The sequence below is a fragment of the Bactrocera latifrons genome, unplaced genomic scaffold (assembly GCF_001853355.1).
Source record: "Bactrocera latifrons isolate USDA-ARS-PBARC rearing strain unplaced genomic scaffold, ASM185335v1 scaffold_990, whole genome shotgun sequence".
NCBI classification, from domain to species: domain Eukaryota; kingdom Metazoa; phylum Arthropoda; class Insecta; order Diptera; family Tephritidae; genus Bactrocera; species Bactrocera latifrons.
Genome location: NW_017537701.1, coordinates 22,997 through 39,569, shown reverse-complemented (window position 1 = coordinate 39,569; position 16,573 = coordinate 22,997). Strand labels below are relative to the sequence as shown.

The following is a 16,573-nucleotide window of genomic DNA, read 5'->3' as shown; positions in this document are numbered from 1 at the left end:
TTTTTCTTTAATAAATACTTTGATGTTTATGGCTGAATGTCAAAAACATCTGATTTATAAATCACCAATGGCAGTAAGAACACTTTTGGGTTATGAAATGCTTAAATGTAATCTAATCTTTTAAATTTTCGGTCTGAACATAGTATAAGCATTGAAATAAGCTCACATTTCACATTTATTTTGTAATTTTTCAGCTAAATTTAGTAATTTAAAAATCACTTATCAAATTTATGAAAAAGTTAGAGTGTATATATTTACGAGGAAAGCCAGCTTTGCCACCCAGCGTTTCTTTGTTTTACTTTCGAGTGATTCATTTTTCTTTATTAACTATAAAAAAAAAACTATAAAGAAGATTTTTCAAGCCGAAATTTAATATGTGAACACTTTTCATATACATATACGTATATGTGAATTTGTGAATAATATGTGATTTATATTTAATAAACACAGGTAAGTGAAATCGTGTGCTTATATTATAACATTTATTTGATTGTAATATAACATTTTTATATACATATTACAATTTTATACTGACATTCTTCTTCTGCGTTGCCGGCCTTCGGCCGCGCTTTAAAAAAATAACCCTGGCCGAGCGAATTACCCGGGGTGACTGGAGCACTTTCGCGTAGCACTCCTTTCTGCGTTGAAAATAAAAAATATATTGAGTTTTTTTTATAAAATGGTTATATTTGTCGGTTTTCTTGAACTCATATTGAAACAAAATTTGAGTTTTCGTTATAAAATGGATAAACTTTAGTTATTGTATCTGTCAGCGATTTYCATTTATTTTTGATTATACATTGTTTTGTCTTTTAAGTGACGATACATATACATATTTTTATATATAAAATTTGAGTTTTGGATATATTGGTGGTTATCATGCACTCATTGAAACAAAATTTGAATTTTCGAACTGTACTTGTATTCTTTACATTTTATTACGTAATATTATTACATAATATTACTTTTACATATGTATATATAATATTATTATATCATATTACTAATACATGTATATAATATTATATTACTTATTTGCAAATTTAAAAAAGAAAATATCCTTATGCATGAATAGAGGAACTTTTGCGAAAAAGAGGAGTTTCAGCGAATAGCCTTATCACATGGAAGCGCTCCAAATCATCGTAATTTTTGGTAAACAAATGAGGTTCAAACGAGTGTAAAATGTAATTTTTAAAATAAAATTTTTTTAGGTAAAAGCCCTGCTAAAAGTCTAAAATGTTGATTTATTTAAAAGCTTATAGTATAATTTAGTTAATTTGAAGGGAAAAATGTGAATAAAGTGTGTTTAATGTGGTGAAATAGCTTCTTGAAATTTTGCGAATTTTTGAAATTTAAGGTTGAATATCTCGTAAACAGCGCTTTTTTGCGGTACATATAACCCTATATATTTTTTAATCAGGAGGACTTCCTCTTTCTAATGGTACCTTCAAATCGCGGCGCCAAAGAAATCGAAATTGTGCCGGAAACTAAACAAGTGTTAAAAGGCGTCCTTCTAATTATAACTACAAATTCAAATACTTCTTGAAGAGGCGTTCTATGAAACTAGTAATGTCACTTCGAAAGACCTGCTGGGGATAAAATGAAGGAAATTCAAACAGAATAAGCAATTTTCAAAACGCAAAAATTAACGTTAAAATTAGAGACAACACAATCAGTGGCTTATAAGAAGCAAATACAATAAGATTCCAAAAAAATTGGATAGTTCTGCAAAAAAGGCAAATAAAGTACATAGCTAAGTGAAAATGGTCCATCTTGTTACATCACCTTAACTGTAAACAAATCTAGGAAATTAATACCTGTCTCAAAAGTTTCGGTGAATTTGATAAGTTCGTTTTACTTAAATTACAAAAATAAGAAAACATTTTCATGTATCATTAATTTTTTTTGTTGAAATAAGTTTTTAACAAAATAAGAGAAAAAATCATGTCACGGTGAAAATAACTCAAACTAGCAGTGCTGCCATAGATAACGGAACTTTTCTGGAATCTTCTGTTATTTTGGTCTGCTGACTTCAATGATCGTTTTTGCTTAACGTTCTTAATAAAGTTGTTCAGTTCTTATAGTACAATTGAGGTGCGAAACTTAATTATTGAACATTATAAAAACGTTAAAAAAAAGTCCGAACAGGTGAAAATCGATTTAACCGATTTAAAAATGAAAATCGAGCTGAAAATTGGCTCAAAAGTGACCGTCAAGAGAGGTGGATTGTCAAAAATGGTGGGAAAACATCTTAAAATAATGTAATGCCGAAGCCATTCGAAGATTCTTTCGAAGGGATGGGCAAAATATTAGAATTGCACGAAATAAACCCTTTGTTTGTAAGAAGAATAAAAACTTACGATTGTAGTTTGTCCCCAATTACATTGGAAAAAATTTGTCTTTCTGGAAAGACGTGATATTCACGGATGGAAGCAAATACAGTAGAGGGATTATCTTGCTCTTGCAAGATTGCAGATTGCAAAAATCATATACCGAAGTATACAAGGGCACGAGAGCACCCATTGCAGAATCTAGTGATATATGAACGGCTGATTCGGTAAATTTATTGTAAATGACTATTGTGCATGGCTATTGTGAATTGGCGCACCTTCTGCTTTCATTCTTAACAAAAAAAACTGTAACAAATCTTTATAATTTAAATAGAAATTATAAAATCAATTTAAAATTTACGTTCCTCAACAATTTAACGTGAAAATATGTATTTAAGTAAAACGACAGCTAGCACAGGGTTGCAATTATTTTTTTACGTGCCATTACACGAGAATGCGTTTTGGTCTGACAGATTTCACAGCCATTGCAAATAATTTTTCTGCGTGTGTTGTTGTGTCGGTGCACCAAGAGGAAACATCTACAATTCGTGCACGTTCAAAACAAGACCAAGAGAATACCCGCAATATGTGTGTATTAGATGGCAGAGTTAAGTAGAGAAAACCAAATCAAGAGATGTATCCTAGATATTTGTAGCCGACAGTAAAGCGCCGAATACTAAGGACACCTATCATTTCTACCAAGGCAATGATTCCAAACATCCGGCTCGCTTTGAGTTTGCTTAATAGCCAGAAGTCACACGGAGCTAAATCAAGCGAAAACGATATTGGTTGAAAATTTGGCGAAAAACTCACAAAGAAGCAATAAAGTATGCGACGGTACATTATCGTGATGCAAAAACGAAGAGTTGTCGGCTCATAATTCCGCCCTCCATTTAGATGAACAAGTCTTTTGTCGAGTGCGAAATCTTTCATTATAATTTTATTTTTAATTTTGTAAGCCTTATATACTATTTTTGAGTTCTTAGTTATCTAATTAAACATATGTGTATGTACTGCACACCACATGGGGTTGTTTTCAACTATACAATGCAATACATGTGTGTGCTATCATATATGTAATTTATGTTGCATGGTTTGGGTTGTTTTCAAGTGCACATGTACATTTGTAATCAATTGCCCAAACCTAAATTAATATGGTTATATATTGTATATTTGAGTGCATGCGTAATACATATGGATGCCTACGTGCTTCATATACAAAATGTATGGGTGTTGCATAAAAATGCATATATTTTTATGTGTTTATTTATGTACGTTTTGTACTGCTTCTGCCTTATTTATTATACATATGTGGATTGTATAATTTATTACAATAGCAGGATCTTATCTTATTTAATATTAGTGAAATATTTAAAAGGTTCAAATATATTGTTGTTGTCCGTCCTTGGGTAGCAACAACATGTTCAATTTTGAACACATTGTTTCACAGATTTTAACGCGAAGCTGTTTTTCGGAAAACTTAAGTAGAACCAATTGTGCTTTCACTTTTCTAAGGCCCAAATGTTCTTTCATATTCTACAAGGAAGCTGATTCATGCTCCTTATCAGTTTTTCGCGCCGTGTTTGAATAGGTCGCGCGAAATTTAAATTAAAAAGTCTTATTATATTTTGCCCACAGTAGTATAAACGATTATCAGGCAGGTTCTGGAATTCACTTCCGAGTGAATATCTAACAAATTCGTTTTCAATCCGACATTTGGTGTTCTGTATTTCACTTTCACAATTTCAATTCCACATTTTTTCTAAAATGACATCCGAGTGAATACGCATGTTCTGGAAAACGAATTCACAAGAAAAATGTCGGTTAGCGTTCACTTCAGTTCGAAATTGTGAATTTGGTGCGAGCAAATATGTAAGTAAATAAAAACGCTTGATTATTGGAATAAATAGAGATTTAAATATTTTGTTTTAAAACTATAACAAGCAATTAAAGTTAAATATTATTTTTATAGGGGTAAACATAAGAATACGGAGCAGGAAGCGATCCTTGTCCACTTCATGGAGTCGCATAAAGACATCGCTCGAGGCTTTGTTAAGTTTGACAAAGTAAAAGTTGATGCCCTATGGAAAGAGGTGTTGACAGAATTAAATCTGCATGGTCCACTACAGAAAGATATTTCTGGTTGGAAAAAGGTAAGCAAATAATTTTTTTTATACTTAGCTAATTTTTCATAATTTGAAATAATATTTCAATTGGTTTGGATTGATTGGAACGCCTTCAAAGGATAAAAGTTGCACACAACAACTTAGAAGCGAGGGCAACAGGAGGAGGGCCATTCAACAAGCACATCCTCACTCCAACTGATGCCACAATAGCCCAATTATGTGGTATATATACGATGGTATACGACAAATGAAATGAAATATAAAGAGTATGAATTGGCGGAGCTGAAAATGTATTTTAAATACCAGTGTACTCCATAATTTCCTCTTTTATAGTTTTTTAAAAAGTATAAACACAGCGCTGYTTTTTTTACAATAATAACTTACCTTATGACCGTACCTGTATTTAATCTATTTATGTACAATTTTGAATTAAATGTTTTGAGTTTTTTGAAATTAGTGAATTTATAATTATTTTAATTTTAGCCTTATTATTGATATTAAAATTAATGACAATTTAAAAGTGAGTTTAAATTTGAGTTTGTTTTATTTACTTCGGTGCTTTAAACTTTCAGGAAATTGTATGAAGATGAGTGGCTATATTCTCTCTTAATGTTATGGCTTCAGTATCCAGTGTGGCATCATTTAATACTCCCTCAGCAACTGCGGGTTCCATTCTCTCGACTTCAGTGTCAACAGAAAATAACTCCTGTACTTTGTAGTGTTTGCAAACATTATGTTACGCGCAGGAAACATTTGTTATTTGTACCACCTTTTTTGGTTGGGTATTGAAGAGGGCGTGCTAAGCATCTAAACCTGCTGTTTAGCACCCCTATTGTTCTCTCAACGACATTGCGTGCCGAAGAATGCTTTTGGTTAAACGTGCTGCGCCCCATAGAAATGCAACTATCCTTGCCAACAGGCTTTTGGAAACCACCTTTTGCTAGGAATCTTAATGTTGCCGCGAGGTGTAATTGTACTGGAATAGACGTGTGCTTTATGTAATTATCCACAACGTTTAGCAGCACACAGTACACAGCTGCCTGTATATCACAATTGCTCTTGAGTTCAAAATACAGTGTGAAGATACTGAGTGTAAGTTGAGACTAAAGCTTTCAAGCAGCAAGAATGAGGTATGACGACCGACTGMTTATGTTATCATAGATGCTCTGATCTCCCTGATGAAAGAACAAATGACAATGTTGAATTTCAAGTCTTCGAAGATGGTTGAACAACAGCAGAAGATGATTTGCATGATTTTGGTACCGCAACCAAAAAGAAGCGTTCTGGACATGGTGCTATTGGTAGACTAGGTAGACGTAAATCAATTTGCCCTCGGCAATGTGTTCAAGTAGCTTTGAAAATTCATTTATATAGTATACATATGTATTTGCCTAAACTAATTTTAAATAATAACTTTTTTCCAGTCATCGACTAACACTCGCTTCGTTCGGACTCGTTTCCCTAGTGCTCGTGCAGTTGATAGCTTTCTAATAGTATACAGCATTATTCTCTTTAGGTACTTTTAAAAATAATTCATTTGTTTCAATCGGGCGTACAAATAAATTCACAAATAGTTACCAGTAGTGTATCCAATGAATCTACCACCCCCCCTCGTGGGGAATAGGTTTAGTGTGTTGCAGGACGACAACTCACTGGCCAGCCCGAAAAACAAACGTAAGAAAAAAGAAAGAAATACAACTTTTTTGGATTTCCCCGTACTACCACCAACCAATTGCAACCCAAGTTTGTTGTTATCAAATCAGCGGAAAATGAAAAACCACTAGAAAATTTTAGCGTTTTTGCCAAAAAAAAAAAAACGGCACTAGATTCAATTAGTACTGAGGTACAGTCAGTAAATATGCTTCGCGATGGTAGTCTTCTCATTTTAACTAAAAATCAAAAGGTGGCTGAAAAATTCATTAAGACAACTATCACTATTAAGACATCAAAACCTCAACTCAACTAAAGGAACAATATTTGATACAAATTTAATTCAAACAAGAGAAGCAGAAATATTGGAAGATTTGAAAAACCAGGGCGTAATAGGCGTATATAAATTCACGAAAAAAGTTAACAACAAGTCTGTTTACACTGGCTCAATTCGGTGTTAGGGAATATTAGTTAGGGCATACACTCAAGCATGTATGCCAATTGTTTTGGTCCTCAYCCTGCCTCTGCCAACTCTTGCCCAACATAACAACAGCAAAAAGAAATATTAAAAATTAAAACCCAAAACAAATGCAGTATGTTTGAAGCACGACGTATTTTTAAGCAAAATAATCCACTTATTTGTGAAGCCTCTAACGCCACTACCCCATCTTCAAATCTTCATTCAAACCTTGACAAATCTAACATTCAAAATAACAAAACCAGTTCTACGCCCTTTTCCTCCTCCCCCTCTATCCATTCCTAACCAACTCACAATTAACTATAATCTAACTACTGACTCTCAGAGCATAACAGATGCACACGTTCCACTAAACAACAATACCTTTGACAACAACACTGATCAGCAAATATCAAAAATCTGTTCTAAGCCCGCCTCCCCACTTCCCGCAAATACCATCATAATCAATAATCAACACTTAACCACCCACAACGACAATCAACTTAGTGAGAGCTCTGTTAACATTAGTAACAACAATAATCAAAGCAATGTCATATTAAATACTCTCGTCCTTCATTCTTCCTCTAATCCTCTCTCACAAATCTTATCTTATCTAACAGAAGATCAACTTAGCACAGAAAATATTCACTTATTAAACATAACTCCAAACTCAACCTCTAACGACTCTTAATTCACTATTTGCGATACACTGAGTGAATGTATTTTAATAGTGCATTGCTAATTTTTCTCTTAGTTGCTGTAATGCTGAACATTCTACAATGGAATGTTCATGGTTATTATAACAACTACTCGAACTTGGAAATATTAATTAAAGAGCAATTACTAAAGATAATTTGTATCTAAGAGACACACTGTAAATATAACTCAATGCCGACTATACCTAAACAATACAACGGTCATTCATAATTTTAGTTATAACACCTCTGCTAAGCAGGGTACAGCCTTACTGATTCACAAGAGCATACCATATAAACTTATCAACATTAATTCAAGTATTTCTGCCATCGCAGCTGAAATAAACCTTAAAGTAAAACTCACTGTAATTTCTATTTACGTTCCCCCACAACATAATATTCTTACTTCTGAGCTTTTCAACATCATAAATGTAACTAATAACCCAGTGATAATAGTTGGCGATCTGAATGCGTGGAGCCCGCGCTGGGGCTCACCAAATCAAAACTCCAAAGGAGTAATCATTGCAGACTTTCTTTTAGCCAAAGCCAATCCAATCTCTCTACCTTTAATGATGATTCGCCCACGCATTTCAGCACGCACAACTCGTTAACTCATATTGATTTGTCACTATGCTCTTCCCAATTCGTCCCAATATGCAACTGGYACGTTATTAATGATTTGCATAATAGTGACCACTTCCCCACAATAACATCTGTTACAATTGATCGGTATACTCTACACCGCACAATTCCATTTTTCAATACCAAAAACGCTAAATGGTCACTGTTTCAAGACAGGATTCTAGACTTGTCACATTCATTTCCCCCCGCCGATAAAATCAATGCCGAAGCCGCTATTAAGAAGATAATACGCTCAGCAGCAAACAATTCTATTCCCCGTACAACTTACAAACGATTTAGTAGGACTGTACCTTGGTGGTCCTCAGAGTTAAAAGCATTACGAGATACTAAACAAAATGCTTGGAGAGCTTAGAGACAGTCCTTCAGAAACTCTGTCTCTTCAGTCCAAACTCTGCATTTAATAAAGCTAAGAAAGAAKCTAAACGGCAAAGTTTCGCGGATTTACGCACAATTAGGATTAATAACTTCACTGTAGAAAATGTTAAACAACTAAAAATTCTAGGTATAACTTCAAAAACTCTTTCACGTATAGAGAGATCAAGTTACTAAAACAGCGAAAACGCAAGATGAAATTTTCATCCGCTCTTTCATGCGTGCTTAATATAGCATCGGAAAATGAAATCGAACCGGCTCCACCTCCAACCTCCAAAATACGTCCTTCCTCGACGGTCTTACAGTTCATAGGAAGCAAAACACCAACGTAGTTACCTATAAGCAATTGTTCTACGAAATTACTGACCGATTATTGAAGGAAAACTGGATACTTCTCTTCACAGATGGTTCAAAATCAACAGACGGAACCGGTTTTGCAGTCGTCAACGCTAACGGAATCTTATTAGCACAAGGAATCTTGCCAATGGTTGCAGGGCATACTGTCTGCTCTTCTTCTAGTTAGAGCTTCTAAAAACAAATTTATTATATGCACAGACAGCCTCTCGGCGTTTGAAGCCACCAAATCCGCACGGAACTCTGCGGAACCTATTGCCGCCATACAGGAACTCATCAATCAACTAGAGAAAAGAGTCAAACTGATGTGCGTTCCATGGAAATGAGCATGCAGATAAAGCTGCCAAATCAACTATAAAAGTTCCAGTTTTCAATTTCATGCCATTCTCAACCAAAGCAGTGGCGAAAAGTATTTCTAATACAGTGCACCAACGATGTGCTATCAAATGGGCAAACTATTCCCACACGTATAAGACCTATAATCCAAACAGATCGAGGATCAGGCTCCCAAYGTCGACTACAACACACATGARCAAATGTTTCATCCGCTTCAGATTAGGGCACACTAGTCTAACTCACGCTCATCTACTGGAAAACGAATCTCAACCAGCCTGTCAATTTTGTCGCAATGCTCCCTTAACCATTTCCCATATCCTCAAAGACTGTTCCCATCTGACACATTTCAGATCTTCCTTTTTTCCGAACCTCAACCCGTTAGACTCGCTAAGTACTCCAAGTGAGAAAAATATTAAACTGTGAATTTTGTAAAACAATACATATTGATAATTTAATTTAAACTGTTATACACCTTAAGCCGATAGCCCTGGCAGCTAGTGCTTAATTAATTATAATTTCAATTATAATCAATTTAAATAAATAAATAAATAATTTTTTTTCCCCTCCCCTCTGTTAAATATCTTTGAACAATGTTATCATTGATCTTGTGGAAAAGGTGCCATCTTCGGTCTAGTTTTTATTTCCTCAATTACGTCGTCTTTTCATGGGTCTCTTAAGTTTTGGGATAAAAAAAAGTCACAGTGGGCCAGATCTGGAAAATACGGCAGTTGCGACAGCATTTATTTGTTATTTTTGGCCAAATATTCGCGTACAAGAAACGATGCGTGAGTAGAGGCGTTATCATGGTGTAAAAGGTAAATCCGGCCGTTTCTGGTGCAATTTCTTTATTGACCACACTTCCCTTTGACAAGAACTCGTGATGATTGGCATATACTATTTTCTTCACTTCATTCATGTTTTCATTCACATCTCCCGACCCTCTGAGATCATTTTGTACCCCTGATAAACGTTGCTTTTATTCAAGGTAACTTCAGCACACGCCACAGTCAACATTTGGTATACCCTTAATTTTGTTTTTTTTTTTAACAAGATGCTATACATGTTCTTTGATCCATTTTTTGGAATAAACAAAAATCGATGACGAACCAAAACGTTTCCACGCAAAACAAATGTAAACAAGTAAGGAAGTTCACTTCATACTCTTGGAACTTTGCTAGGATGAAAGCGGGGTAAATATAAATAGTTATACGATGTCTATGGCAAGGTTTCCCCCAATTTTATTAATTTTAAATACAGAGATACCTTACTATTAGAAAAATACGCTCACTCAATTCCAATAAAATAACTTCCACATTGTATATATGTAGTATAAAGTCAACTGGAAGTTCGAATAGCTTTATATTAGGTGAATGGGGCTGAAAGAAATATTGAACCGATTCAACCCATTTTTCATATAAGGCGGAATGGTTYGTTTAACTCAAAATTTGTTCTACATAATTTTAAAAGTAAGGGTCTACTGCCTGGTAGAGCGAGCGGGCACGTTAAAATTAATATCAGATAAGAGAGATGGGCTACAAACTGTCCCATTAATTAGTTTTACAAGAAATATTATACCAAGCACCTCCCTACGACTAGCGAGTGTCGGGAGATTTATAAGATTTAAACGGTTAGTGTAAGGGGGAAGATTTAAACTCAATGCAAATGATTTAAGGCAAAAGTAAAAATTGTTTTTGAACGGACTCTAACTTATCTGAATGGACTTGGTAACTAGGGTTCCAAACCACAGATGCATACTCTAATATAGGCCTCACCAGAGATGTAAAAAATAATTTTTGTGGTAAGCGGATCTCTTTAGACCAACGTTAAACAAARCTAAGAGCCCCTTTATTTTTAAAAACCGTGGAATATGCGTGCAGATTAAAATTGAGTTTGGGGTCCATTAAAATTGAGTTGCTCCCAGATCAACAAAACTGCATACTTGCTCCAACCTAAAGTTTTGTATTGCGTATGAAGTAGGGTCTACAGCTCTACGTGAAAAGCACATCTTTTTGCATTTTTTAAGGTTCAATGGCATGTCATTTCTGTCACACCAAGAAACTATGTTGTTTAAGTCAGTTTGCAACTGACATCTTTCGCTTTTTGAAGTATACGTTTTAAAAAGTTTTACATCATCAGCATATAATACAACTTTTGAAAACTTAACARCAGATGATATGTCATTTATAAATAACAAGAACAGAATTCAACCATTATGGCTAACTTGAGGAACGCTTGAAGGTTCATTGATAATGTCAGAAAGAGTATCGTTAGATATGACTTGTTGAATTCTATTACTAAGATAAGAAGCAACCCATTTTAGAAATATTGGTTGGAGGTCTAGTTTATTCAAAAGAATTGAATGTTTTACTTTATGAGTTTATCTTGATAAAGCTTTACTAAAATCTGTGTATATAACATCAGTATTCTTATTCTCCCGAAAGCCCGTCGATACATGTGATACAAATTTAAGCAAATTAGTTACGAAAAGCGTGCTARGAACAAGAAATTAGTGGAGAGATCCGGAAGCGTATGTCGTTTGTTATAATTGCTTCAAAAAGTTTAGGTATTGCAGGAAACTTTGCTATTCCCCTGTAGTAAATCCACTTTTGTAAAGGAATTATAAATGACTTTTTCCATGTGGATGGAAATAAGCCTTGCATAAGAGATGAATTAAATAGTTTTGTTAGGGGTTGGTATATACTATATATTTGGCACATTTCTTAAGAAAGCATGAGGGAATCATATATGGGTCATAATTGTGACAAAAATCGGACATAACTTGTGCTGATGCGGAACATTTTTTGGAGATTTTGGAGAGTAATTGGACCTAAAGAATTCAGCAAACTTAAAAGTACTTAAAAACTTTCAAATAAGTTTAAAATAGTTTCATTAAAGTGGGAAGCACTAAATTCAATATGCTGCCACTGTAATCTGACCGAGTTACTTTAGAAAGTTCGTAATAAATCTGCTTAAAATTAGCTTTCGCAAAGTTGAACCGAAAACAAAGGTGTTGTGTATTATTATGAGCAAAGTTGGCTATGGTTTCGATGTAAATTTCCAAAGCAGGATGATACGAGTCCTCTGGCCGAACCAAAGGATAACATCGGACAACAGAGAACAACATAAACTAGATGTAAGAACTTACCAAACTCGTTCGAAATTAAATTAATTTACTTAAGACCTAACTCCGACATTTCATCTAACAACTCGTTAAAACATAAGCCAGTACTAATAGGAATGGTGTAATCCTCAATAGATTKCTATGATACATTGTACATTGAAATCTCCCAAAACAATCATGGAATCAGTATTATTAGTCATTGAGAAAATATTATTTATTAATGAAGCATGCTGCATAAATATAGATATGTCTGAGTGAGGCGGTATATAAGATCAAGTTAAGTTGATATGGCCAGTATTAGCTCAAAAAGAATGCGTTTAAATTCTATGAAGTCTGCATGCGGAACATCGACTTCTTCAGATGGAATTGAAGAATGAACAGCAAACAAGACACCACCTCCTTTTCTGTTCAGCCGGTCATATCTAWAGAKTTCGAATTCGCTGTTGAATATTTCATTATCAAATACATATGTGAGGCTTTAGCCAATTTCCTTCAAATTATTGCCGCCTGCTTAAAAACTTTAAATAAATCAGCACAAGTCCTTACTATCAAGAATAGAACCCAATATTCTTCATGTCAGTCCAGCACATTTAAGATGAGCAAGCCCGTCACACAGTCAGCAAAATCCAAAGCGTTTCGACTCTCCTTTAATAGAATAATTCGGGAAATTGCAAGTCATAATGATAATAAACAACAATAAAAAACAATATTCAATAAAAATATAAAAAAATTAAATAATAAAATTAGAAAGAGAAATGACAAAAATATTTATAACAAATAAATGCAATATAAGTTATCAAAGGTAACAGCCAATGTAGCGAGCAGTTTTAGAGGCAGTGTGATGCACGAAAAGTAAGAAACTCGCAAACAGCTGAGAAATTTAAATAACAATATAAGTTAACACCAACAATTGCACTATTTAAGAATATAGCAACAAAAACAAATTGAAAGTGACTCGGCGGAAAAAAATAAAATTACCAACACACCATTGAAGTAAATTTCAAATGCTTTAATAGAAAAATATCAAAGAGATACTTATGTATCTTTGCGGATCACTTAATTCAAAAATTTTCACAACAGTTTTAAAATATAAATTAAACAAATTTACAAGAGCTTGAAATTACACAGCTGAAGACGAGAAATGCCAGATGGTCCGATTTAGGCAATTTTTATACTCGAAATTGTATAACTCATAGGAATTATTTGCAAAGTTTTATTCGAATATATTCATCGGTGAATGGTTGCTGTACTGCACACTTCTTTTTTAAATTTTTAACTTACAGATGTCTCTTCCTCCTGCAATTACCTGTGCAAAATTACTAAAGAGATGAGTTATGATGTTTTATAAGTTTTCGATTAATGTTTTTTTGAGGGTGTGTCGGTGGATCGATTACCCTCATTTACTCGTCCTCACTTTGTTTTGCCAAGGAACACGTGTACCAAGACGGACTCGATTCTTTTTAGGGCATACAAACAAACCATCAGGGAAATAAAACTTTTATACTCTGTCGAAACATGTTGCAAGAGTTTAAAAATTAACTAACCATTCGAAATGCCTGACCTCTTCAGTACAAGTACCAACAGAACGCAACAAAACAATCGAAAATCGAATATAAGTAGTGGATATTCAAAATTCGCGAAACTTTTATACACTCTTCGTATTTTTATTTTTTTCATTGTTCAGATTACATCAACTTGTTATAAAATTGTTATTATTTTTTTATTTTACCTTTTAGTGACAGATAAGTCAGCCAGTGAGCGAAAATCTCGTGTTAAAAGACTGAAAGCGAAAAAATTGCAAGAGTTTATTGCTAGAACGCAGGCTCAAATAATTGAAAAATGGACTAAGGAAAGCAAGCAACTGAAAACCAAAATTCCTCTGACACCTATATTAGAAAATGCAAAGATTGCTGAGAGACCCAAAATAAATATAGAGCCGGCAATWTACAAACAAATTAATATAGATGAAATGGATCGTACAATATTGGAATCGGGAATATATGATGACAAGCCATTGATATTTTTCGGAAAGGAAGACTATACGAAACATGTTATAAATAATACTGAAGACATTAATAATATAATAAAAAGTTTCAACAGCTATCGCGACATACTTGAAAGTATGGGAAATGAATGCCAAGAAGTTTCTGAAACACCAATTGATACTTTCAGGTAAATTATTTGATATATTTGTAGTTAGGCATTTGCAGCCTCGTTTTAGGGCTAATAACTTACTATTTTGAGGGGAAACATTAGAAAATTATTATTCATCAATTCAACACAACTAAAAAGTGCGATATCATGAACAGCAGCTACTTTTAGCAATACATTTATTTTAATTAATATAAAGGGTCTACCAACAAGAACGAAGTGATGTTCAAATGAAATAAAAAACTAAAATTTGGCCAGAATGGATTTTTTTTCTTTATATTCAGATAATTTAAGCYTCCGCTGCATATCTCCACACTTTTACGTAAGTTTTCGACTATCCAGTGCGCATTTCGGCTATACTGCCCTGTTGGTTGTCTTCGAACTCGTCGAGCGTTGCTGGTTAGCTTTACGTAGTAAACAGTGATAATAATAAGTTTCTGGCAATTTTGATTATATTTAGGAATCAAACTAAGAAATTGATATATTTTACAGTTGTATGTTTCCAAAGGAAAATGACGTGGAAGAGCCCTTGGATCCTTTAGAGTCTTGCGAACATTATATTTCTTCAGAGAATATTGAAACTAACGCTTCTAAATATCACAACGTTCAGAGAACGGAAAATATTGTTATCACAAAGCCAAAATCTAGGTAATATCTTTCTTTTTATTTATTCCAGCTATTAAAATGTTTATCCCATTGACTATTTTTAGGTTCAAGTCTAAAATACATAATAACGAGGAGCAAGAACGCTTTGCAAAGGAAAAAGCTCTTCGAATCAATTTGGAGTCATACCTTAATGTATGTGTTTCTGCTGGGATGATTAATCGGGGAATCTCCACATTGTTAGCATATAGACAAAGAGCAAAAAAAAAATTGGAAACTCAGAGTCTTATTACAATTGAATTTTACAATATTATATTACATGGATTAGCCGAAAAGGCTTCATTTGAGCGATTTAGCGATATTTTTGCATTGATCAAAGAAGATCAATTGAAATTTAATGAACAAACATATGCCGCTATTTTTGAATGTCTGGGACGCATTGAATCATCGGAAGAAAATATTTATCAAATTAAAAAGTTTGAACAAAAGGCAAACCAAAATGTAAGATTTATTGAAATAACTGTTATATAGTTCTTCAAAACTTCTTTTTATACAGGGAATAACGTTAAATCAAATAATGGACAGATCAGTGTTTATTGCTGATCAAAGAGATATTGCTTTAGACGCTATTCGACGAATACGACCAGATTTTAATCCTATATATACACCGCCAGTTCTAAGTTATAATAACGAACTCCTTAATAACTTAAACCAATCTGTCGTACCTTCATCAATTACAAATGTAATGAAATCAAAATGTGTTTATAATAGTGCTGAACTAGAAAGGATGGCACGTGAACAACTGAAAGTTGAATTAGATGGCTGCATAACAATAAAGTCAATTGAAAGTTCAAATGAATATGCTAATGCTGAATATTGTGTAAGTACTTATGCCAATATATAAATAACAAGATTTAACAGCTTAAATAGACAGCAAATAAATTATTCAATCCGCAAGTAAATTACTCGTAATTAATTTCATATGTTGTAATATTCCAATTATAATATTTGATACTTGATAAAAAATAATAATTCAAGTTATTGTTGAAAAAATATTATCGCTCTTTACGTGGTTTTTGGCTATTTATTTATGATGAAAATGTATTCGCTTTTGTTAAAAGTACATACATATGTATACAACTATACAACTCCATTTCCAAGTAAAGGACTATTCGTAATTTTAATTTTTTTTAGTTATTTTTCACTTTCGTAAATCGTTTCGTGGATATGTATTAAACTTAAGTATAAGAGTATAAGGATATGAACATAATATACAACTGATTCTATTTTTACACGGTTTGTCGGGATCAAATTTATACCGTTTAAAAAAAATTCAATTTCCATATCCAATTTCTATAAAAATCGCGGGCAAAAAAAAAAAATCGTGCAAAACACTGTGTCATCTTTTGTTTAGTTTCCTTGCTTCTTAATATTTCACTGAAACTTTGAGTGTTCTTCATTTGTATCATGAATTAGAAAGTGATTTTCTAAATCATTTGCTTTCTTCAAACCTTGACAAATTACACTCGAGGTAAGAGAGCCGGCATGCTCTACTGCTTCGTTTTCATCGTCATTATTGTCCAGCGGAAAGAGTATTAATCTCAATTTACACCTACCACAACAACTTAATGACGACGGGAAGCGAACGCAACATACTCCGAGGACTGCCAGGGTTTTAACAGGGTGGAAGCAACCTTGGCATTTCTGCAGGGTGTCATCCTTGCATACTTAGGTGA

At 33.6% G+C, this 16,573-nt stretch overlaps 1 protein-coding gene across 1 annotated transcript in view; it reads left to right on the top strand.

The window, feature by feature from the left end:
- Positions 1–16,573, top strand: part of LOC108978038 (DNA-directed RNA polymerase, mitochondrial) — a gene marked incomplete at its 5' end in the record, with an annotated part of 51,819 nt that overhangs the window by 16,225 nt on the left and 19,021 nt on the right. The window contains 4 exon segments of the mRNA XM_018948120.1: positions 13,820–14,255; positions 14,727–14,882; positions 14,945–15,338; positions 15,394–15,717. Of these exon segments, the coding sequence (XP_018803665.1) occupies positions 13,820–14,255; positions 14,727–14,882; positions 14,945–15,338; positions 15,394–15,717 (1,310 nt within the window).